Genomic DNA, 24,940 nt, shown 5'->3' with positions numbered 1-24,940 from the left:
TCACTTCAGCTGGATTTTTTTTTTTCACTGCCTAACAATTATCATTAAATGATAAAGCGCAGACCAACAATAAACATGTTTATCCTTCCTTAGTTTTCAAAGACATTCTCTAGATCTAATACTTTTTAAATGAAAATGCATACTTAGATTTAGAAATTGTTTTAGGCACACATGCCTCTGTGTAAACAAGCCATGGAAACATAGAAAGAAAGAATATTAGATACCTTTTCTTTTTTTATTTTTTCAGTGCCATCTTAATTTTCCACAGTGGACATGTTTTACTTGAGTGATTTGAAGAAGAAACTTTTTTCCAGTAACATGGGTAATTTTAAGACAATTTTTATAAATTGCCCACGACAGTTTATATATATATTTTAAAGTAAGGTGAGTGGGCCAATTGGTATTCTAGGAACAGACCGTGGATTGTTTTGTGAAGGTTTCAGATGCTCTTTAGATTTTGGAGCAGTGTTAACGTTAATTATTCAGAACCTCATCAGACTTTCCCAGCGGTGGCAATGGAAATCCATGGTCTCCATCTGGGAGGTTTCCCAGGTGCCAGGAACCTGGCTGGATGAAAAGCAGGCCCCTGCTTTGCCATGTGGCCTAACAAGGCACCCGCATTGTGCCTCTTCCTGATTTGTTGGGGACCAGTCCAGAATAAGCCCTGTCATCTCTCACCAGCAATACCATTTAGCTTCAACAAGCATGTGTTTTTCTAGTCTTTAAACTATTTTGAGGTCTGCCTTTTGTCTGGTGTGCTCTGAGGACGACCCGCATTTCCATCAGCCCCCATTACTGGAAGCCATAGCCTAGAGTGAGGCACTTTGTAGCTGTTACACTATTTTTTTTCTTTTTTAAATTTTATTTATTTATGATAGTCACATAGAGAGAGAGAGAGAGAGGCAGAGACATAGGCAGAGGGAGAAGCAGGCTCCATGCACCGGGAGCCTGACGTGGGATTCAATCCGGGGTCTCCAGGATCGCGCCCTGGGCCAAAGGCAGGCGCCAAACCGCTGCGCCACCCAGGGATCCCTGTTACACTATTGAATACAATTCGCTCCAAGGGAAATTTTCCTCTTTTGGCTTCTAATATGTTGACGAATTTTTGAAATTTCAATTACTTATGGTTCCCAACTTAGCAGGATGGAGACATCCAAGATACTTAATATGAGAAACTTTCCAGTCGCTTTTAGAGAAGGGTTTGTTGTCAAGGATGCAGCTCCCTTCCTCCTGTCTCTGAGACTGAAGTGCTGTGTGGTCCTAAGAGTCCCTTAAGACTCAAGGTGTAAGCCCCCACCTGGGAGCATCTGCAGATCCTGGGAGCCTATTACATATGCAGATTCCACCTACTAAATCAGAATCCCTAGGGGTGGGGCCCTGGGCTCTGTGCTTTAACAAGCCTCCTGGACATTCTGGTGCACTGACAAGTTTGGAAAGCCTTGACTTAGAGGTCCTGGTGCTAGTTCTTCCCCAGCAGAACCAAGTGCCTATTTGTAAGGACCCTTGGGTGCTGTAATCAGTTTACCCTTCAAGGTGCACATTGTTCCTGATGCTAAAACTGCAATCCAGGTCATCAGACCAATTTCTAACAATTATTTTCACTTGCTTGGAGCACTTCTCACTTTGGAAATCACTGAGCCTTAACCACAAAGAAGAGAGTTTGGATATTTAAATTCTTTGCAGGGAATTGTGTGTTCTAAATGTAATTCAAAGGACCCTGTATTTCTCTTCTATATGGAAAGACTGTTTAGATGTTCCTTCCCACTGTCCCCCAGATAATCCCTTCTTGAAGTCTCTTGGGGGAGAAAACAACAGGTGCATCTATGTCTTCTCCTTAGCCTCCCCTCCTTGCCAGTGCATGTGGCTCTTCTATACCATGCAGTTCTTCAAGTACAGCACCCTGATGCCTGTGCTCTTGTGCAAGCTGTTCTCCACCCCAACTTACTCCTACCCCCATCAGAGCCGGCCCCTACTCATCTCATCTACTGTGACCTGGCCACTTGCAAGACTATTCAAGCACCATCCCCTCCTTCCCTGTCAACTTTTGATGAAGACACATTTTCCCCCTTGTCTGCTTCCTACAATACCCTAGGCAGATATTTACAGCACTAATGTGCACTTGCATTGAAATTATTTTTTCTCTTTTCCTCTGAGCTTTGAGTTCCAGGAGAGTGGCAATTTTAATCCCAGGTTCTCCATCTGCATTGCCCAAGACATTCAAGCCCATGAGGTAGAATGAATAAACATTTCTTAAAGATGGTCCTGCCATCTCTGCTGGAAGCTTTCAAAGCCTTAGAAAACATTTTTAGATCATGTTTGCAAAGAACAGTTGATGGCCAGCCGGTGGTAGGTCAAACTTCTCTGTGGACTCAACCAAGTGAGCTTTTCAGTGAAGCTGATCTCTTAATGGAAATGAAAACCCAGCCATCCAGCCATCTGTTATTTTGCCCTTTGGCCAGGGAAGCCACCAACTCTGTCTAAAGGCATTATTATTTCAGGTTCGAGAGCTTCAAACACGACTACAGAGCGTGCAGGCCACAGGGCCCTCTAGCCCTGGCCGCCTCACTTCCGCCAACCGCCCAGTTAACCCCAGTACCGGGGAGCTGAGCACGAGCAGCAGCAGCAATGATATTCCCATTGCCAAGGTGAGCTCCAGGGGCGGGCGGGAACCCTGCTCTTTTATCTGGAATCAGCACCAGCTTCTACCATGCATTGCTGCTGTACAGTCATGTGAAGAGCTCATAGGGCCCCAAGGGGCATCCCTTGTACTCCAAAGGCCTCCTATGCTGGGGCTGCAAGGAGGAATAAACCACTGGTAGTTTTAAGTCTCTCTCAGCTGTGACCTGGATGCCAACTCTCATTAATCAGCCAGGAGGAGCAGGTCATAGCTGACAAGTCATTATGGAAAATGCAAAAAAAAAAAAAAAAAAAAAAAAAAAAAGAAAATGCAATATTTTGTGAGGTTTTACAATAGTAAGGGGTGGATGGATAGTTGCTCCTCAGGGCCAAGTTTCAGCCCAGAAAGGGACCCTGAGTAAATGAATCAGTGATCTCCCTTCTCATAGCACCAATAGCCCTGCTTGCAGAAAAATAGATTCTGGTGGGTAGGCCGTGGCAGTTAGAGAAGCAGCCCCATCGCTGCCCATAGGTTGAGTCTAATCCAGAAGGAGTATTCAAATGACACATGTGCTTTTCCCTGGTAGTCTACCAGTCCACAAGAAGATTTGTTCTCAACCATCAAGTTGAATAAGTGAGGTCAAACCCTTGCTTCTCAACCAGAAGTGATCCTGTCCCCCCGAGGGATATTTAGCAATGTCTGGAGACATTTCTGATGGTCACAACTAGAGTGCTATTGGCATCTTGTGGCTAGGAGCCTGGGATGCCACTAGCCATCCTACAGTGCACAGAATAGCCCTCTACAACGGAGATTATCCAACCCAAGATGTCACTAGTGCTGAGGTTGGGAAACCATGGGTTAAGCAGATGGTGGAAAAATTGGACAAGTGAGTTATTTTTAGAAAAATGATTAATCAGTTTAGTTGCCATGGCTAAACAGTAGCCCTGTATAAGTGCAGTCTTGACAGTTTATCTGGAAAATTATATGTCATTTTTTGATAATTTTTTGTTTTTCAAGATTGCTGAGAGGGTGAAGCTATCGAAGACCAGGTCTGAGTCTTCATCATCGGATCGGCCGGTCCTAGGATCAGAAATCAGTAGTATAGGGGTGAGTGTTCACAAGAAACAAGGCAAGAAAGTAAGTGCCCAGTAGAGCTACACAGACAGCAGCTTGTAGATGACAGAACTTCCCAAGTTCACCTCCTGTAAACCAGTTAATTATAAAATAAATTATACCCCATTTCCTTCCAGAGGATCAGATTAAAGAGTACCATGGTTTCTTCATCAGGGAATTACTTCTTCAGCTATGAAGGAGTTTCTCTTTTTCTCTACCTGGAAACTTTCAGAAAGAAATGACTTATGTCTAGTTGCTGGTAATACAGATAAAAGTCTTAAAGTACCTGCTTATATCACCCTGCTATCCCAGAGACTGAGTGGGTCAGGGAGCTCTGAAAGAATTGGACTTTTTGCATATGCCTCTTAAAAGGGAATGTGCTCTCCACTGAGGATGAATGCTGCCTTTGAAGTGTAGCCCAATGCTGAGAAATACCAGAACCTTCTCACTTAGTACCAGGGTTTTCATCTGAAGAGCCTAAAAACCCCTTGGGGCCATAAATGCTGATGAATGGTAGAAAGGGAATAGTTTTAGTTCCCTAAGGAATATTTTTTTTAGGATTGGGGCTGAGGCTGAGAGTCAGCTATTTGATCCTCAGGAGTGGGGAAAGCCTGAATAGTATTTTTGAAGCCCTAATTTAGAATTTTGCACTGAGAAAAATTGCATGGATCCAGATTCGATGCCAGAGCCAAACTGTGAAAATAAAGGAGCTGGCTGCACTCTTTGGCTGCAGCAAACAGAGAGGCAAGGGCATGGAGGGGCAGGGGGTCAGGAAGGGGAAGGGAGGACAGATTCTGCTCAATATCCCCAAATCTAGGAACTCTAAAGAGGCATGCTCCCCAGGCTGGCTGCCCAGAAACACATGCCTAGAGGATACAGCTGTATTTTGATTCTGTTTATGTGCTATTTTCACAGTAGTTAGCTTTTTATCATAGAATCATACTACACAGACTGAGAAGGATCAGGGTAACCCTTTCCTGGTGCCTGGTTGTCAAGGAATATCAGCTGTAAATTCTTTTGCATGCAAAGCATGCCTGAGGACTGGTCCCTAAAGTGACACTGACTAGAGGGGGATTCATGCTTACCTGTGCAGGTATCCAGCAGTGTGGCAGAACACCTGGCCCACTCTCTTCAGGACTGCTCCAACATCCAGGAAATCTTCCAGACACTCTACTCACATGGATCTGCCATCTCCGAAAGCAAAATTAGAGAGTTTGAGGTGGAAACAGAACGATTGAATAGGTAAGGAGAAATTCTGTAACTTTGAGCGATGGTGTTATAGGGGTGGGGAGCTGCCCTCGTTTCTCTTTCAAAGATCAATTCAAGTTGGCTTATGAATTGTGATATAGAAAGATGCTGTCAGGTTGGTGGGTGGGGAGTTCCCACCTTCTTGTTCATCAGAGGAGCGCTTATGGCAGTCGGGGCTGGCTTCGTGGGCCTTGTGTGACCTGTGTATTCAAACTCACAAGCCTCATGTTTGGAAACATCCACACTTGGCTTTCCTGTTCTACTGTCACCATTTTAAATTCTTGGGGCATCTGAGTGTCTCAGCTGGTTAAGTGCTTGCCTTATGCTCAGGTCATGATCCTGGGGTCCTGGGATCGAGCCCTGTGTTAGGCTCCCCACTACTGGGGAGCCTACTTCTCCCTTGTCCTCTGCAGCTCTCCCTGCTTGTGCTCTCCGTCTCTCTCTCTTTCTCTCAAATAAATGGATAGAACCTTTTAAAAAATAAAAATAAATTCTTAATTTATGAAGCAGAGTTCCACCTTTTTATTTCGTACTGGCCCTTGCAGATTAGGTGCCAAGTCCTGGGAACAGTCTGTATTGAATAACAAGTAGGTCAGAAAGACAAGCTGGCCTCCAAGCATGCCTGCCTGTGCTGCCAGGAACCACAGAGAGAAGCTCCGGAATATTGAGTCCGCATCCTCCGGGCGCCTGGAACTATCAGGAACCAGCAAAGGCAGTCTTACTGAGGCATTCTGGGGTTGACCAAATATGCTGGTCTAGCCCTCCCTGCTCCCCCAGAGGCTGCCTCATTTCATTTATGCTCTTTGCAAATGTACATAATCCTCAGTCCCTACATTCTATCCTACTTAGTCCTATTTAGAATAACTTTCTAAGTAGGTCTAACTGTCCTGCTTAGAAAGTTTTTCCAGTTTTATGGATTCTTCCCAAATCTCACAACAGAGGTAGTTAAAGTTTATACTTATGCCTCTTGGCAAAGGCTGGTTTATAGGTCATCCCAGAAATGAGGGTTGCTGACAAAGCAAACAAGGACCAGGGCCAAATCCTGGTAAACCACGGAGTCAGAATGGGTCCTGCAGGGGCAGAGCGCACTGCTGAATCACATCCAAGTGTGGCGTGGCTGCCTTGACCTACCAATCTTCGGTGGGAGAGCACAGTAAGAATTTGAAAAGCTTATGAACTAACCAGGAAGAAATGTGGATGCCAGCCCCCCTCCACCGTTGCTTAATACCGTTCCTCTTGTGTCTGGCAAGCCTGAATAGATTGAATTGTAATGTTACTCCTCCCTGATTTGAAGCTGTTTAATACAGTGCTTAAGGACTAAGGAAATGCAGCAGTCTAGGTCATTTCAAATCTGGAAATTAAGTGGTTTCCTTATTAAATCCGAAATACTTATGAGTGACAATCCTGATGATTACCTTATAGCAGTAAAACAGCCCTGTCAGTACATGGCCCGGGAGTGCTTAAGATCTGAATCAGATATGCCCTTTGCAGTTTAATGAAGTTAGATGCTTTCAGGGGCCCTCCGTGAGTGAGGATCTCCTCTCTACAGATTCTAGGATTTCACAAGTCTGCTTTGTGGTTGAACTTGGGGGAGGTTCCTTTCTCATTTCTGCGCACTGAACTGAGACACCAGAGAAAGGGGAAGAATTTGGTCCTTGTAGCTCACATTATCATGGTGTCTTGGTTTGCCAAGGGTTCTCACAAACAACTACTTAATCTTCAACATGGGAGGGTACAGTAGTCCCATTTTGCAAATGAGAAAACAAAGGCTTTGATGTTAAGCGACTTGCGTTGAGTCCAGCGCTGTTCAATAGCCCAGCTGAAATTCTACCCCTGCCCTTGGACTTCCCCTCCAGTGTCTTCTCTCTGAAGAGACAGCTGAAGAGATAGCTACAACTAGAATGTGGGAATAATCTTAGAAATAGCCTACCAGTATGTCCTCATGTCTGCCATTAAACTGCTCATCTCAAAGTTGGAGGCCCTATTTCACCCCCAAAATGAGAGCCTTTAGCTTTGTGATTGTGTGTGGAATGGGGGTTATATCTCCTCAGAAGTGTTTCCTTATGTAACAAATCTGTTTTAAGCACCTACTCTGTACTAAGTTATTTGTCATGCAAAGGAAAGAAAAACAGACAAGGTCCCTGCTCTCATGGAACTTATATTCTGTTAGGAGAGTTATACAAGAAGCAAACAAATGAGATCTTAAGAGAACTCCCAGTAAACAAGGCACTGATAGACGAGGGGTGAAAGTGTTGCTTTTTCGGTAGGCTACAGGCCGAGTCTGGAGTCCAACATGGGGCTCAAACTCAAAACCATGAGATCAAGCCCTGAGCTGAGATCAAGAGTCAGATGCTTAATGGATGCTCAGCCAAGGGAAACACCCAGGTGTCCCCAGGGGGTGTTAATTTTAGATAGGTAGCCAGGGAAAGCATCTCTGAAGAGGGGGCTTTAAGTTGAAATTTTATTTTTGTTAAGATTTTAAAAATTTATTTATTCATGAGAGACGGCGGGGCAGAGGGAGAAGCAAGCTCCATGCAGGGAGCCTGATGCCAGACTTGATTCCCGGACTCCGGGATCACACCTGGGCCGAAGGCAGGTGCTAAACCTCTGAGCCACCCAGGGATCCCTAAGTTGAGATTTTAAGGGGGAAAAGAAGCAGCCATATGACAAACTAAGAGTCTTATGGACCAAATTACAACCTTAAGATCGAAAAGGAGGTTGATGTGAAGTAAGAACTGTCCAAAGGCCAGTGGAACTGAAATGGAGTAAATGAAAGAAGTCATATGCAGTAAAGGTAGCAGAGTTGGCAGGGCTCAGTGGGATATGGATTTTTTTTTTTTAAGATTTTATTTATTTATTCCTGAAAGACACAGAGAGAGAGGCAGAGACATAGAAGTAAGCTCCATGCAATGAGCCCGATGTGGGACTCGATCCCGGGTCTCCAGGATAAGGCCCTGGGATGAAGGCAGTGCTAAACCGCTGAGCCACCCGGGCTGCCCGGGATATGGATTTTGAGGCCGTGGACCAAGTTTGTTCTTTATTCTGTGTCATTGGAAGTCGTTAAAGGATTTTATGTAGCAGAATGGATCTGATTTAAATTTTGAAAGATGACTCAGGTGTAAAGAATGGAAGGAGGGGCAAGAGCGGATGCAGAACAATGACTGCAGAGGCCCAATGTGGCCAAAGTGGAGGTGATGTGAAGAGGGTGGGGGTCAGTGTTTTTGGTGATAAATTCAGTGGAAACTGCAGTTACGATTAGATCTGGATGTAAGAGAAAGGGATGGTCTCAAGATTCTCACGTGTCTCACCTGTATTGTTGGGTGGATGGTGGTAGCATTTACTGAGATGTAGATTACTGAGATAGGGGAGGACAAGATTTGAGGAAAATCAAGAGTCTTAAATTTGAGGTGCCAGTATGACATCCAAATGGAAATATCAGGAAACATCTGGAGATGTGAGAATGGCACTCAGAAGAGAGATCTGAACTAAAGAAATTTGTGATCCATAGGAATATAAATGCCTGATGAAGTCATAGGACTGGATAAAATCACCCTGAAGGGAGGAGTGTTGATAGAGGAGGGCAGCCAGGGCTGTGTCCCAAGGGAATGCCAACCCCCACAGATTTCATAGAAAATAAGGAATGAACAAAGGAGACAGAAGGAATGATCTGTAAGGCAGGAAGAGAACCAGTAAAGACCTATTATGATCCAAGTGAGAGAGAACATTTTCAGAAGGAAGGAGTAGCCGTTTAGTGGGGTGTTGCCTGAGAAGGCCCGTTAAATGGGATTGGCCACATGGAAGTCTGTGAGCTAGCTAAAGAGTTCCACCTACTTAGTGAGGACCGAATGTACACTGGAGCAAGTTGGAGTAAATGAGAGTGGGGACTGTTTCAAGAAATCTTAATGTCAACAAGAACAGAACAGTATGTTCTTGTAACGCCTTACATTGAGTTAAGCCTGGAGTTGCCAAAACCTCACAGTGGTCTTCGTTATACACCCACGAGACCTCTCTCATGTTGGTGTCTCCACATTCTGCTCTAAGATATGTGGTCCGATGATTGGTCCTCGGACCAATCAATCAAGGCAAATGGCTTCCAAGACCCTTACCATTTCAAGAGTCACTTGCATTTTATATGTGTGAAACCCTGTGTGTCTTTAAGACTTGGTGGTCGGAGTACTATCAATGGATGTGTCCATGAGAAATGAATCATTGCATCCAGAGCCTCTGTCTCAGGACAGAAAACAGAGAAGCGGAAGGCTTATGTTTTGCTGACTTTGCCAAAAACTCATATGCTCTGAATTTGTAGTTCTGATTCCTATAAAGCATGAAGTGGGTCCAGTCCCACTGCTTGTCCTACCAGTAGTCAGCAGTTATGGCACTGTACAACCTGGAAGGAGTTTTGAACACAATCCACAGTTTCTGGTCTGTTGCCCATTCAAGGGCCCTTAGGGACAGTTTCTTACTCCCTGATTCATTTTCTGCTCTGTAGTAAGTGGTTAAGAGAAGAGGATCTGAGGTCAAACTGCCTAGTTCAAATCCCAGGGCAAGGCACTTAACCTTTCGGTGCCTCTGTTTGCTCCTCTGAGAATGGGGATAATAATACTTAATTTAAAGGGTGATGGCAGGTTATTGAGCAAGGGTTTAACACATAGTAGCTATTGCTGTGGTACTGCCTTTTTTTTTTTTTTGTCCCTGTGGAGGGTGGTTTATTGAAGTGCACCTGTCATGCCTCTCTTAAGAGCCTGAGGAAACATGATTGACTTCTTTCCCTGGTGGATCCTCAGCACCTCACACGTAACTGGCACATGGTGTGTTGCTGGCTGGGTGGGAAGTAACAGGGGGCTTGTGTGTATTTCTAATTCACACAGAATTTAGTGATTCTTGTACTTAAAGTTGCTTCCTTTATTACTCACATCAGTTACATTTGCTAAAACCTCTGACAAGCTCACCTCCTAACATGCGTGTCTAGCCTGGATCTAGATTAGACCACTCAAATATTGGCAAATGAATTGTAATCCTAATGTGAAATCATAAAAGGGATTTTTCTTTCTTTGTAGCCGCATCGAACATCTCAAATCCCAAAATGACCTCCTGACCATAACCCTGGAAGAATGCAAAAGCAACGCCGAAAGGATGAGCATGCTGGTAGGAAAGTATGAATCCAATGCCACAGCACTGAGGCTGGCCCTGCAGTACAGGTAGGGAAATGCAGGCTGCCTGTGTATGTGCGTGTGCGTGTGGAATGGGGAGCATTTTAATTTAGAAATGCATCCACGGTAACCTGCATAAAGTAGAAACCAGTCTTTTAGAACACATATGGAAAGTTGGACCAGCAAATACTAATGTGATACATACTGAAAAATCCATTAGCACCTTGTGATGATTAAGAAAATAAGAGCAGGGATCCCTGGGTGGCGCAGCAGTTTGGCGCTTGCCTTTGGACCAGGGCGCGATCCTGGAGACCCAGGATCGAATCCCACGTCGGGCTCCCGGTGCATGGAGCCTGCTTCTCCCTCTGCCTATGTCTCTGCCTCTCTCTCTCTCTCTCTCTCTCTGTGTGTGACTATCATAAATAAATAAAGAAAAAAAAATATTTAAAAAAAAAGAAAAGAAAAGAAAATAAGAGCAATGAGTATGGTGTTGGAAAACTGGTATGTTTCTACTGGCATGTTCAACCTAAGTATTATTCCATTCAAGTAATATCATTCAATATATTTATTTTCATATTTATATATCCATTTGTTGCTCTTATAAGTCTTTATTTATTTTCATATATGTTTTACATTATTATAAGTATAGGATATTCTATTTCCTCAATTTATGGAAGTTTTGTAATGTTGCTTAATTGTCTGCATGCATTTTGAATGACTGTATCCCCTGCATCTAGTTTATATATTCTTATTTTATTTACTCATTTCTCTAAAAGATATTCAGATTTTTGTGGACTTTGAATATAAAAAACAATTTTATGGGGAATAATTAATACAGATAATACCGTCATTCTTTTGAATATTTTCTGTGGGATAAAATCCCCAAGGCAGGAATTATAGATCAAAAGATATGAATATTTTTGTGGCTCCTCTGGTATGCTTCCAATTTTTTTCCCATAAAAACAAGCCAGTTTAAATGACTGCAGTTCAGGACTCCTGGGTGGCGCAGTGGTTGAGTGTCTGTCTCTGGCTCAGGGTGTGATCCCAAGGTCCTGGGATACAGTCCTGCATCAGGCTCCCCACAGGGAGCCTGCTTCTCCCTCTACCTATGTCTCTGCCTTTCTCTTTGTGTGTCTTAATAATAAATAAATAAAATTTCTTAAAAAAATAATGAATGACTGCAGTTCATTCATCAATGAGCAAGTGGTGTATGAATGTACCACTTCTTTTCAGCCTCATCAGCTTTGGAACCTATCTGTTTTTAAGTTACTATTTGTTTAATAGCTATAAAGCTATGCATTATTGTTTTCAGGGGTTTATTTTATTAGTGGCACTACTTAGGCATATTTCCAAGATTCCAGAGTAGGGGCGGTACCTTACTCTTAGTATCCTCTGAAAAGATCAGTATGTTTTAAGAAACTTTTTTTCTTCAAAAAACAAAATCAAACCCCAAAACCTATGAGACCAAGGGAGCCTGGGTGGCTCAGTTAAGCCTCCGACTCTTGATGTCATCTCATGTCTTGACCTCAGAGTCATGAGTTCAAGCCCCATGTTAGGCTCTACGCTGGGTGTGGAGCCTACTTAAAAAAAGCAAAATCTGTGAGACCAAAGCTAGAGCACATCATGCTAGTTTACAGACACACCAAAGCAGGCAGGTAATCTACCTATGATAAATCCCGGAAACAGGCTGTTCTGCAGCAACAGTCTGCCTTTGATCTGTGTGGATGAAGCAGTGTTGCAGCATCTCTAACCTGAAAGATGAACTACCCTTGAAAGGAGGAGCTGCCAGCACCCAGAGCTAATGAATGGGTGATCCTCCTTATCTTTTAGTGGAAGAAGATGGAAGTGAGATGATTGAAAAACAGATGGTCTGTTGACTAAATGTTGAGTAAAGCAACATTTCCTCAGCTTAGCTTAGAGAAGCTAATCAGTTATTTGCTTAGCAGGGAAGTTTCTGCACTGCAGGCGTCTTGTCCAGGACTACTCGGGCATGGTGCACATGCTCCACTTCCTGTGCAGACATGGATCTGTGTGAGTCATGTATGGCCATTAGGAAGGGGTCCATCTCTGGTCCTGGACCTGGTGTGCCCAGTGATGACAGGCATGAAGAGAAAGGCCGAGAGACTAATTTCTTCCTCCTAGAAATCTAAATTTGTCAGAGATTTCGTAAATGTTTCAAGGGGCAATTTTACAAGCATCTAATAGAACTTTCTGTGATGATGGACCTGTTATCTGTGATGTCCAGTATGGTAACTGCTAGCCACGTGTGGCTCTTAAACATAGGATATATGGCTGTGGCAACAAAGGAACTGAATTTTTCTTTTTACTTAACTTAAATTCTTATTTTTTTTAAAGATTTTTAAAAAGATTTTATTTATTTATTTATGAGAGACAGAGAGAGAGAGAGAGAGAAGCAGAGACAGGCAGAGCGAGAAGCAGGCTCCCTGCGGGGATCCCGATGTGGGACTCCATCCCGGGATTCCAATATCACGCCCTGGGCCAAAGGCAGGTACTAAGCCACTAGCCACCCAAGGATCCCCAAATATTTTATTTATTTGAGAGAGAGCAAGAGAGAAGGGGTGGGGGAGAGGCAGAGGGAGAGGGAAGGGAAGAAGCAGACTCCCTGCTGAGCAGAGAGCCTGATGTGGGCTTGATCCCAGGACTCTGGGATCATGACCTGTGCCAAAGGCAGACACTTAACCAGGCGCCCCGTAACTTAAATTCTTTTTAATTAAAATAGCCATATGTGGCTAGCTGGTTACTGAAGATCTAGGTCAAAATTGTGTGCCTCTCTCTCTCTCTCTCTTTTCCTTCCTTCCTTCCTTCCTTCCTTCCTTCCTTCCTTCCTTCCTTCCTACCCTTCCTATCTTCCCATTACTGTGTAACTATTTCTTGTGCCTCAGTTTCTAGGGTCAGGAAGTGGGGAGAGTGATTTAGCTCAGTAGTGTTCTAGCTCAGAGTCTCTTAGGAGGTCCTGCTCAAGCTGTGTCATCTGAAACCTTAACTGGAGCTGGCAGATCTGTTTCTAAGAAGGCTCATTCACATAGCCTGTTTGGTGGAGTTCCTCAGTTCTTCACTCACCAGGCTGGAAGCCTAGTTCTTCACCACATGGGTCTCTCCATGGGGCTGCCCAAGAGGCTTCAAGACATGACCACTGGCTTTCTCTAGTGAGAATGATCCAAGACAGAAAGTGAAGGGAGAGAGAGTGACCAAGATGGAAGTCACCATGCTTTTTTATAACCTAGTCTTGAAAATGACATCCCATATCCTCTTAGTCACATAGACCAACTCTGGTATAGTGCAGGAGATAACACAAGGGTGTGGATACCAGCATATGGGATCAGTGGGGGCCATCTTGGAGGCTGGCTACCATAGGCATATTACATTTCCTTTTTAGCCGATCGTTAAAGAAGCATTAAACTTAATTCTCCCACTTTTATTGCTTCTCTGGTATTTTTCTAGATCCTAGTTTATTTATTTTTAGAGAGTGAGAGGCATGCGTACGCATTAGTGGGGGTGACAAGTGGCGGGGGGTGGGGGGAGAGAGAGAGAATGAGAATCCCAAGCAGACTCCACATAGGGCTTGATCTCACCACCCTGAGATCACTACCTGAGCTGAAATCAAGAGTTGAACACTTGACTAGGACTGAGCCACCCAGGCACCCCTAAATCTTAGTTGAAAGTAAAAGTTTAAATTAAGTGAATTGCAGGGGGTGGGAGGCAGCATAGCAGAGCAAGCCCTGGGCTTTGTGCGGGAATATTTGTGGGCATTTCCTCCTTACATGGACAGCACGGCTGAGAAGCAGGTCTGGAGCTGCTTCCCCCTCAGGGGACAGTGCTGCACTGAAGAGGCCTACTGTCCCCTCCCAGAGTCGAGGATGCTGTGTGCTTCTGTTTCAGTGAGCAGTGCATAGAAGCCTACGAACTGCTGCTGGCCCTGGCGGAGAGCGAGCAGAGCCTCATCCTGGGGCAGTTCCGGGCAGCTGGCGTGGGGTCCTCCACTGGTAAGTGTGGCCCCGGGGCCCGCCCTCCCTCTTCCTTCTCGTCCCCTGTCTCCTTTGCTCCACGGCGCCCCTATTTCACTGCTGGCATCAGAACACCTCCCAGCAACATGAAATTTGCTTGTCAAGTGTGTTTCTCATTTTTTCCTCATGACCAAGTGAGTAAATTGTTAATGTTGAATGCAGCAGAACTGGAGTGGAAACAGAATTACAGACCCGTTAAAACAAACAAGCCCTCTCAGGAAACATATTCTCCCCAGCCAACAGTAGGACCAGATAGAGCAGGAGGCCCACAGTTGGTGATGAAAGAGACCTACTTTCCCACATCCTCTCTCTGTGATGCTAAATGTTGAGGGTCCCTTTGCTGTGTCTCGCCTCTTCTCTTTTGCCCCACATCTGTCCTTTTGGGTAGTTTGGAAGCATGGGTTCCGTTTCCCTCGTCTCCAGGTGCCTTGTGGACACAGAGGAAATGGTTTCACGCCCCGTTGTCCCCTTCAGAGGGCTGCCCCCAGAGCCTAGAGCTCTGACCTGTTGGGGATCAGAAGTGTCAGCAGACCCACTCGCCTCCCCGGCCCCAGGGCCATGTATCACTTTGGCCTGTCTGCACCTCCAGATCTGTATGGCCCCCTACAACCACCCCTCCATTTGGAGTAACTGGAAGAGGTGTGTCATTGAAAAAGACACAAGTGTGTCATCCTGGTTTAGCAACATTTGCTATAATTTGGCCTGTGATGGTGGCTCTGGGCCTTACAGTGATGTGAAGAGGACACAGTAGAAAAAGTAGAGAGGGAAGAAACACCAAGGGAGACAGGTTGTCATGGCTCAGTGCCAAGGCCTGGATGCTACCTCAGCCTCCACTTTCTAGCAGCAGCTTCCTTACAGAAGCAACGTCAGGTAAATAGAAAACTGTTTAACTTCAGAGCCAAACGTGGGTGGTGTGGGCAAACCAGGAGTCCTCGGCCACAGGAACCAGGCCATGTGTCAGGGACAGGCTTCTCAGCGAGGGCTGGTAGCCTCCACTCTGGCTGCTCTTCTAGGACACACCTTCGCAAGGAAGGTCATGTCAGGGCCCTCCCAGGGTGCGTCCCCACCCCCACCCAGGTGTTCTCATCAGCTCCTCCCCCTCACTTGGGGTCTAGCTTGTGCACTGAACACTTACATGCTTCTCCTCCTTCAGTTTTGACCTGTACAGGAATCTGAAGCAAATCTGAAGGAAAGGAAGTATCCTGGACACTAATTTCCTACTTCATATCCAAGTTATGAGGCAAGGGAGCAGACCTTCATTTGTATGGGTGACCACCCTCTTCTCTCTTCTTTTTTCTTTCTTTCTTTTTTTTTTTCTAATAGCATTAACATCCCAGCCCAGAAGTAGAAACTCTGCCAGCATTTCCATTAGAAACCTCATTTTTCAGGGTCTTTTCACTAAACCATAAAACTTTATACCTCATATTAAACAGATCCTAAAATGATCTTGGCCTGCTGTCAAGTTTTTTTTTTTTTTTTTTTAATATGTGTATTAAGGAAAACGATCAATTAAAGGGAAGAAAAATCAATCCTCTTATTTCCAGTTTGTATCATCAGATGTCTTTAAACCATTCTGTCCTGGAAAAGTACCTTTTATTAGGCTTGTCTCTGCTTGGCACAGTTACTTGGTAGGAGCTGGAAGGGCTTACATAAATCTGCATTTAAAATGCTTAAAATCAATAACGAAATGCTTTGTATTAACATAACCCCGGGTAGCTCATGATATATTTATAAAATGAGCCAGTCAGTAATGTCATGCCTACTTCAGAACAGAATTCAAAGAGCAGTCAGTTAGTGAGATATATGTAAAATATCTCATTTGTGGAAAGAAGAAACACATGAAAGTTGTCAGGGAAATGGCCAAGAAGGGGGTGTCCAAGGAAGCCTACAGGACATATGCACCCATAGCTCTTCCTCACTCAGTAAAGCTGTGAGCTGGCTTACCTTGAGCAGTTCTCTATTAAATTGCCCTTCCACTCTGCTGACAGCAGCAGTTGACTTGCCATTCTGCTCCAGTGGGCCATATAGTTGCACGGCAGACCAAGTACTAGCTCAGGACACTTACCCACAGTACCAGCCATGGTGCTTTTTTCTGTCTCTTGTTGACTACATAGGCACTCATTACATTCATTCTAGATGATTTGAAAAATCTCTCCCCAGGCCACCTCTGCCCTGAGACCAGTGGTTTTGAAACTGTGCCCTGGAAAGCTGGAGGAATGTCTTTGAGTTGGGCCCTAGTCATGGGCTTGGAGGATGGTGGGGAAACTGAACGTGTGACCCCTCACCCCACCCCTGTTCATTTCAACTGGTTCTGCATTTACCACTTTTGTATCTTATGCTTTGGCATATAGTTTCATTTGAAAATACTTGGAAGGCTAGGGATTAGGCGGAAGAGGTTGCAGACTGGTGATTTATTTGGCCACCACAAGAATGAGAACGTTTTAGGCAGGGAATTCACTCTCTGGCCCACCACTCCTCAGGTCTTGCCCCAGCCCAGTGACCTGACTCCTGGGCACATTTGGGCTTGCCAGTGCCTGAGCAGAGAGAGAAAAGTCGGGGGTTAGCACTGGTACAGAGAATACACTGCCAATCGAAAGTTCTCATTTTAGCTATTAGGTTTGTTTCTCTTGCCTACACAAAGCTCTAAGCAAAGCCCTGGTCATATGGAGGCATAGTTTGGGCCTCATTCACCAGGACATGCCAACACAGGAAAAAAATGGCCCTGTGGTAGTGGCAACTGAGTGGGAGAAGTAAGGAACCTGGATAATGAGAAAATCATAGCATGTTAGAGCTAGAGACAGACCTCAGAGATTATGTTAGCCAGTCCTTCATTGATGAGGACAGTGAGCTCAGAGCAGACGGGCCTTGCTAAGAACAGTTTCTGTGTGAGGGCGCCCAGCCCAGCACTGTATCTCTTTGTTGGCCACCCACCAGTAGTTTCTCTCCCCCAGGCCACCTCTGCCCTGAGCAACTAGGAACCGATGAGCCAAACTCGCTGTCACACTTGTCCCATGTAGGTTTGTGTGGATTCATCCTTTGGTTTCTTTGCAATGTAGGAGACCAGTCAGGGGATGAAAACATCACTCAGATGCTCAAGTGCGCGCACGACTGTCGGAAGACTGCTGAGAATGCTGCCAAGGCCCTGCTCACGAAGCTGGATGGCAGCTGTGGGGGCGCCTTTGCCGTGGCTGGCTGCAGCGTGCAGCCCTGGGAAAGCCTCTCCTCCAACAGCCACACCAGGTAATTCTCGGCCCTTCTGCTGTGAGGTGGTCGTGCATCCATGTGTGATCTGCTCACTAGGCTCGGCGTGTGGTGACCCAGCTGTCAGAGACTGTGAGGCTTGGATGAGGACCGAGCTCCTCCTGTGCTTGCAGCTTGCTCCAAGGAGTCAGGGAATCGGCCTGGGAGAGCCGGACAGGGCCTTCTGTGGCAGGGCGGGAACCACAGTCCAGAGAAGGGGAGATTGCTCAAGAAAGTGGAACCTGAAGGTGGAACCCAAACCTACCTTTCTGTCTGATGCTCTCTCCCATTTCATTTTATTCTCCATTTCTACATAGTCCTTGATTTCCAAGAGTATTTGGGGGAGCTTAAGGCCCATTTCCTGCCAACGATCCCTACGTACCCATGACCCACGCTGCATCCTGTTCCCAGGCTCCGTTGTCTCCCCTCTTCTTCTCCAGCCTCTGTCCTTTGTAAGCTGTGCTTGGACAATACCCTCTTCTTTTCCTGCCTCTTGTGCTTTGCAGAGTGATACCAAATTCATAGCAGGTACTTAGCAGACACTCAGTGATGAACCGGAGTTCAAGTTCTGTGTCTGTGAATCTGAAGTGGGTACATGAAAAACATGGGGAAGAAAGTAGTGAAGATCTTGCTAAGCATAATTTGCTGAAGCTGTTGGATTCTTTCAGAAGGGAGTAGGGGTTCAGAATGAAGGCTTTTCTAGTGACCTTCCTATTTCTTACCATCGAAGCCCTAAAACCATGAATGCCTTCCCTTCATATGTCAATTCTCAGTCTAGAAAGTACTTTGTTGAAGATTCTCCTATGGTAACCCAGTCATAAAAGACAGGAAGGGTGACTTACCCCATTTGCACAGGGGAGAAAGCATTGGCTCAGAAGTCTGTAAGTGGCTTGGCTAGTAAGGTCTCTTGGGTAATACAGGGAAATCAGGACTGAGACTCGGGACTTTGGCACCAAGCACATTACTCTCTCTACTATACCAAGTTGGATATCATGATGTTAAAAAAACAGTTGTCTACTTGCAGATCAAGTGGCAAGACCCACGTAAGGCCGGATTAAATCTTAAGAGCCAATGGGGAAATACTGATGTTTCCTTGGTGCCTGAAGGCAACATAATGTTCCCATCTCTCTTCCTGCTGGCAGGACCCAGCCATCTGCCTAAATGCATCCATTTACCTGTCCTGGACCTGGGGCCTCAGGAGAGGGGCCATTCCCAATAACATAGTTGGCCAAGTGCTCACAAAGTCAAGGGAGTTATTTCCTTTTGATTCCCATGCACCAGTCGTCCTCTTCAGTGAAACACCGATCATAATTTATTTTCTTTTTAAAACCACATTCTTCTGCTTAACCACAGAAAGCAGAGGCTTTTCTTAATGACTTTTCCAGATGTGTATGATCTATAATTTCCTTGTTCATTTAGAGTAGAAACGCAGTCCTCGTGCTATCAGAGATACTGTTCTGTTGAACTGGTTAACATGAGAAGCAAGTTGACAGGGAATATATGCTGTTTCAGTAGCTTATAAGGAGTGTGTTATGGATCTTTTTGCTCACACCTCCCCATCCCCAAAATAATTTTGTTTTAATCCAAATCAGAGACAAGTTTGGAGTCTGTCAAAAATAAGAACTCTCACCATCCATTTAGTGGAGATTCTGGTCTTGAACATTTGTTAGAAATACTTTAACATATAGATGAGCCTTGATTCTGAGACCATTTTCTTAGAGGAATTTAATTTTTGGTGATATATTAATACAGCTTGAGATCAATTTAAGACATGGTCTTTATTTTCAAGGATGACCTCATGAAAGAATGGCCCCCCCTTGAATTAATGTCAATCTCAAATACGTCTTCCAATCCAAGTACAGAGGACTTTTGCTCACATTTCACTCAGTTGTCCTTAAAAATTCACTTTCACACTTCCACCCAAGTCAGAGCAGCCAGGGTGGGCACAAAAGAACCACACACAGGCCATTCGTGTGGCACTCCACATTTTTTGGTCCTGACACAACCAGACTACTTTATGTGACATGTGAGCTCTGAAAAAAAGTCCCAAACCACTAACCCTTTTAATGATTATAATGACTAATTTTGTATGGAAATCTTGCCATTCCAGCTTAGATATTCCCCCATGTCAAGTTTATGGGAGAGAGAAATGGAGTTTTCTGTGTTGGAGCTTTACAGGGCTCCATTCCTCCCACCGTCACCAACTGGCACAGAGAATTCCAATCAGAGGTGACAGTCAGCTATTCCTCAAGGTCTCAGGAAAGGAATGCTGAATGTCCGGTTTCCAGATGTCTTCCTGGCAGCAGATGGACAGCTCCTGATGACAGGAGGGTCGTGGTTTGGGGAAAGGAGCAGCAGAAGAGCAGTTACCAGCAAGGAGAATAAAAATGGTAGGGGATCCGTGGGTGGCGCAGCGGTTTAGCGCCTGCCTTTGGCCCAGGACGCGATCCTGGAGACGGGATCGAATCCCACGTCGGGCTCCCGGTGCGTGGAGCCTGCTTCTCCCTCTGCCTGTGTCTCTGCCTCTCTATCTGTGTGACTATCATAAATAAATAAAAATTTAAGAAAAAAATGGTAGCCAGCCTATCAGCTGACTGTTGACAGGAGCCCAGAGACACTGATGTTTCTCTTTTGAAAAACACAGCCACAGCCTCCTCAGGGGTTATAAGTGTCTTAATGGACAGAGTAACTAGGTAATGTTGATGGCTTGGATAGCTTTATTAGCATCTCACAACAGAGGAGCCCATGGACTAAATTGCTGAGGTGGGAATAGGGAATCCTTAATCAATTTCAGTTCATTCCATGGAAGCACTATCATTGATCTAAATCTACAAAAGGACACGTGGCCAAAGACAAGATAAGCCTCAGCAGGACTGCCCTAATGGGGACTAGAGCCCGTGCCTTTGCCCTGCTGTTGGGTGGGGATCACGGTGAGCTGTGGGAGTCTGGTGATTGCAGCCTAGCAGGTGAGCTGCTGGGCACTTTCCAGGAGTCAGGGTTCTACCTGGCTGACCCCCAAACTGGATTAAGGGCAATGGCACTCAAGATGCTCACTTTTCACCTTCTAGGCTGGTGACTAAGTCTTCTTAGGTGGAGTCTCACTGGAGCAGAAGGGAGGGCTGATGACAGTGGAAGGATGGATGAGATTAGAATGGCCGTCCTATTCTAATAGGACCACCATCAGCAAGCTTCTGGGAGTGAGAGACCAGATGTGGCTGTTGTAACCGTAATCTTCATATTTTCATGTCCCTCTGAAGAAGGGAGTTGCTTTCTCATCCCAAGTATCAGGAGAGTCCATCCAAGGCCCTTGGGACTAATGCTTATAGAAGCACTAGTAAATTCTAAAGTACAGCTCAGATGCATTCTCCAACATGACAGCATGGTGCTCGGGCCTGCTGCTCAAATGTCCTTGTCATTTATCTTTTAGGCTCTATGAAAACTAGGTAGAGACCTGAAAGGCTTTTTTTTTTTTTTTTTTTAAGACTTCTTGATTTCAAAAGAATTACATGATCATTTTAAAACTAAATAATGAAAATCTAAGCATTATATCAAATTCTCCATGCTAGGACCCTCACTGGAAAGAACACTGCAAACAGATCAGGGTATATTTCCACAGATTTACCTGCCCATTTTTTCCTTTGTTAAGATCCTTGGCTGGAAATGACAGAATGATACTCTAATAGCTTAAACAGAAAAGGGCTGTGCTGGAAGGATATTCCACACACAGGAGCTGGATACCCAGCTGGAGGCAGAGAGCTACAGGAAGCCCGAGCAGTCTTGGAAGCAGGCACCTGAGCATAGCCAGGCCAGGCCACATCCAGCCTGCGCACTCCCCACGTGTGGCTCTCATCTCCCTGCTGCGGGCAGGCTCCCCAGATGACAGAAAGCCAGCATAACACCTGCATTTGTACCCAAGGCTGACTGGTTTCACTGGTGTCAAGTAAAAAAAAAAATTCAAATAAGGGACATCTTGCCAGCTAGGTTCAAGCCCTACCCCTGTCATCTGTGGCCATGACAGCCCCCACAGGAGCCACACAGATGGAGAGGAGAGGGGTTAGGTCCCAGAAGAAGATGGAAGGTGTGAATCTGGCAGGCCAATGGCAGGCATCTTTAAAAACATGATTATATCGAATTTTTAGTCTCCTAAGAATCCTACTATGTGGACTCCTAAAACCTCCTTTTCCCCTTAGCATTACATTTTTTTTTTCCATGCAGTATTCATATGTGTCAGTAGCTGCCCACTCATATTGGAAGACAGTCCATCATGTATTTTATTTTATTTTATTTTTTCCATCATGTATTTTAAACAGCTTCCTCTTTTTGGACATTTCTACCCAGTTTTTCCACTATTAACCATTAGAGCCACTGTCCTTTTTTTTTTTAAATAATAAATTTATTTTTTATTGGTGTTCAATTTGCCAACATACAGAGTAACACCCAGTGCTCATCCCGTCAAGTGCCCCCCTCAGTGAGAGCCACTATCCTTGACCTCACACCAGTGTGTCTTGAAAAATTTCTGTGGGACCAATTCGAAGTAACAATTTGCTGCTCAAAAATGATTGTTTCCGTTGTCAAATAGCCCTCCATACATGATCGAATTATCATCCTCTTCCTCCACACCCTTGCTAAAACTGGATAGTGTCAGTTTTTTCAATTTGGCTGATCTCTGGGCAAAAAATACCCTATTTAATACTTTCCGCCTCCTAATTATTAGTGATATTGAAAATCATTATGATGTTTGATTTTTCTAATGCCTGAGAAATTGTTAGCCACAGTATAGCTGTTAGGCTTAGAGAGTGTCTGTCTTGGTGTGTTACTGGTGACTGAATGAGGAAAAGGTTAACATTGGGTTTGGAGATGTCTCATTTTCAACACTGTTATCAGGAGACCTTTAAAAATGGCTGTAGAAATAGAATCTGTTTCTCATTTTGACTTCCACTTTCAACTAAGTTCTTGGGACCTTTCTTGAACCAGACAGGTTTTGAGGACTTCAGTTATCTGGCACTGGATTTTCCCATACCTATATTTTGTTAGATAATTTTTCTTCACTTAACCTAGAGAATTCTGAGAGCTATCTGAGAGAATATAGGCATAAAAGGTTAGGACTGTGTTTAGGGGTTTTTAATCCTTTGAGATGAAGAGTTGTCAGAGAGGGTGGGGAGGTACATTGCTACACAGCACTACAAGATGTAGGCAGTTGACAAGGCCCATCTTCTCAGAGGAATCCGGGCACTTAGGAGTGGCTGACCCCCTCCTTCAAATAAATTTAAAATGCTTAGCAAAAACAGAAAACCAGCCTAATGGCATTTCCCTTCTGAAAATGAGCTGCCCCTTGGTGGAAATGAGATCTTAATGGGGACCAGGTAAGACATTGATAAAAATGTAGGGAAAAATCCATTTCTGGTTTTTGTGGCAAAGAAATGAAATGCCATTCTAGCTTTTTGCCATGGCAAGATGAGGAGGCTGAAGAAAAACGGGTTCTTCTTCTAAAAAGCAGGATGGGGAGTTGTCTTGAGGATGAGGCTGGGACATGAAGAAAGGGGAAAGGAGACTGGATATTTGAAATCCAAAGCTGCTTAACTAAACCTGATTCCATGTCCCATTGTGGCCAGGGCAGGTGGAAGGGTGGGTGTCCTAGGCTGCTAGCACTCACACTCCCCTGGCTCTAGGCACCCCACATGCAGTATGCCAGAAGATTGCTGGCAAACTCATAGATGTGGAGCAAAGCCAGCAGGACAGGGCTCCAGCAAAGCATCCCAGAAAGGAGAAACCCATGTGACCTGGCCCTGCTTATTGGAAAAACAGAGCAGAATGCAAAAATGTGCTGTTCTGCCATTCTGAGGTGAGCTAGGGCTTTCTACCTTCAGCCCTCCCTGAAACACCTCCCAGAGAACAGGCCTCCCAGCCTGGAGATGAGGAGTAACCTGGTCTTGGTGGACAGTGATTCATTCCCCCTTGACAGCCAGAACCATCCAGCATTCCAAGCTGGGAGAGCTAATGGATGACCTAACCCGGGCCCAGAAGCCAGTGGCATGCCCTCAGAAGACTCTCAGTGCTTTTGTCTGCAGGAGGCAGGGGAGAGGCTGGCAGCTTCCCTGCCTTTCACACTGTCACACAATCATATTCCACAGTGGAACATTATAGCACAAAGCAGAATTATTAACTTTCCCACTGGCCTCCCGGAAGGGAGGAAGCAAAGCCAGAGGGGCTATGTCGATGCAGTGCATATCTGGAAATCAAACTTCCTAGAGCATTTTAGAGGGCTTCAGATTCCCACGAGGGTACATCAAGGGCAGGAGATCTTTTTCCTTTTCTTCTTTTTTGAAAACTAAACCTATGGTAGAGATGGTGAAAATTTAGGCCTTCCCCACCTGGCCAGGAATCAGGCCCTAAACCATTGGGGATCCAGAACACCCCAAAGCCTGTCAGCCTCTGCCCATCTGTCTTGGTACTTCCTAGACCACTCTAGGTGGTTTCTCAGGTCTCATGGAATGCTTGGTGTATTGCTTCTCCCTCAGCCCCAGGGTATTCTGCATGACCTGCTGGGTGGCTGTCATCCCTAAAAAAAGTCCCTGAGTCTGTGCAGGGAGGTGCAGGATGTGGCCACGGCTGTTTCTCCAACTCCCCTAGAATGAGTACTACTGCACTATCTGGACCTGCCTGCTTCAGGACCCATCATCTCCCTTCCAACAGCCTGATGATATGGGAACCGTCCATACTCTCACTTTACCGCAGCCTGGGAAGGTTGGATCATTTGCTTGGGACCATAAAGCTAGGCAGTGGCAGAGGAAGAACATTTACTCAGGTCTATCTGATGTCAGAGATCTGCTCATAATCACTGGCACCCACCAGATCAGCCCAAGAGTGTATGGATTCTCCCTAGAGAATTTGGGTGGAGTCATGTCCCGTTACCCCACAGGCTACCGTGCAAATGCCCACCTGAATTAAGGGGTAGACCAGTTATTCTCAAACTTGGCTATGCCTCAGAATGATAGAGAGGGTACATTAAAATGTAGATTGCTGGGCTCCATTGCCAGAGTTCCCCTTTCTAGGGGTCTTGGGGGTGGGCCTAAGAGTGTGCATTCCTAACAAGTCCCAGGTGATGCTGCTATGGCTAGCCCAGCAACTACTCTTTGACTGCCACTGGGGTACACCAGTCCCACTAACTGGAAAATCTGCCCAAATAGAATCGTTTTAGTGCATGCAGAATAATTACAGAGCTCTAGCTTCTAGTGCTCTTTGAATTTAGAAATTTCTTGTTTAAGTAAAAGAGAACAAAGGATTCCTCAAGTATAAGTGTTCTATTTCTTTAAAAAAAAAAAAAAAAAAAAGTAGTCCAAAGAAAATAAGACCAAAGACTCATCTGGGTGGTAGGTCATAGGAATTGGTTAATCTCAGTGTTTTTCTCTATGTTTAAAATTTTTCAAAATAATTTTTAACATAAGGAAGGACAAGGGTTGTAAAGTGAACCTCTGGTCCAGAGTCCCAGCTTCACAGGAAACGATTTCATACCTGAAGCCTCCTCCCAGCTTACTGGGAGAGAAGTA

General features: G+C 45.0%; 1 protein-coding gene across 11 annotated transcripts in view; it reads left to right on the top strand.

The window, feature by feature from the left end:
* The window catches only part of MCC (MCC regulator of WNT signaling pathway), a 301,430-nt gene that overhangs the window by 224,742 nt on the left and 51,748 nt on the right, over positions 1-24,940 (top strand). For all 11 annotated transcript variants that reach the window (XR_005358095.1, XR_005358096.1, XR_005358097.1 and 8 more), the window contains exons 7-12: positions 2,499-2,645; positions 3,635-3,724; positions 4,824-4,972; positions 10,036-10,176; positions 14,029-14,132; positions 17,210-17,393. Coding sequence is in view for 6 of the 11 variants with exons in the window: in XM_038534596.1 (XP_038390524.1) it covers positions 2,499-2,645; positions 3,635-3,724; positions 4,824-4,972; positions 10,036-10,176; positions 14,029-14,132; positions 17,210-17,393 (815 nt within the window). In the remaining 5 variants the exon portion in view is untranslated. The remainder of the gene's footprint in view (positions 1-2,498; positions 2,646-3,634; positions 3,725-4,823; positions 4,973-10,035; positions 10,177-14,028; positions 14,133-17,209; positions 17,394-24,940) is intronic.

The sequence above is a fragment of the Canis lupus genome, chromosome 4 (genome assembly GCF_011100685.1).
Source record: "Canis lupus familiaris isolate Mischka breed German Shepherd chromosome 4, alternate assembly UU_Cfam_GSD_1.0, whole genome shotgun sequence".
Lineage (NCBI taxonomy): Eukaryota > Metazoa > Chordata > Mammalia > Carnivora > Canidae > Canis > Canis lupus.
Note: the sequence above shows the minus strand (reverse complement) of the source record. Positions and strands in the feature narration are given on the sequence as shown.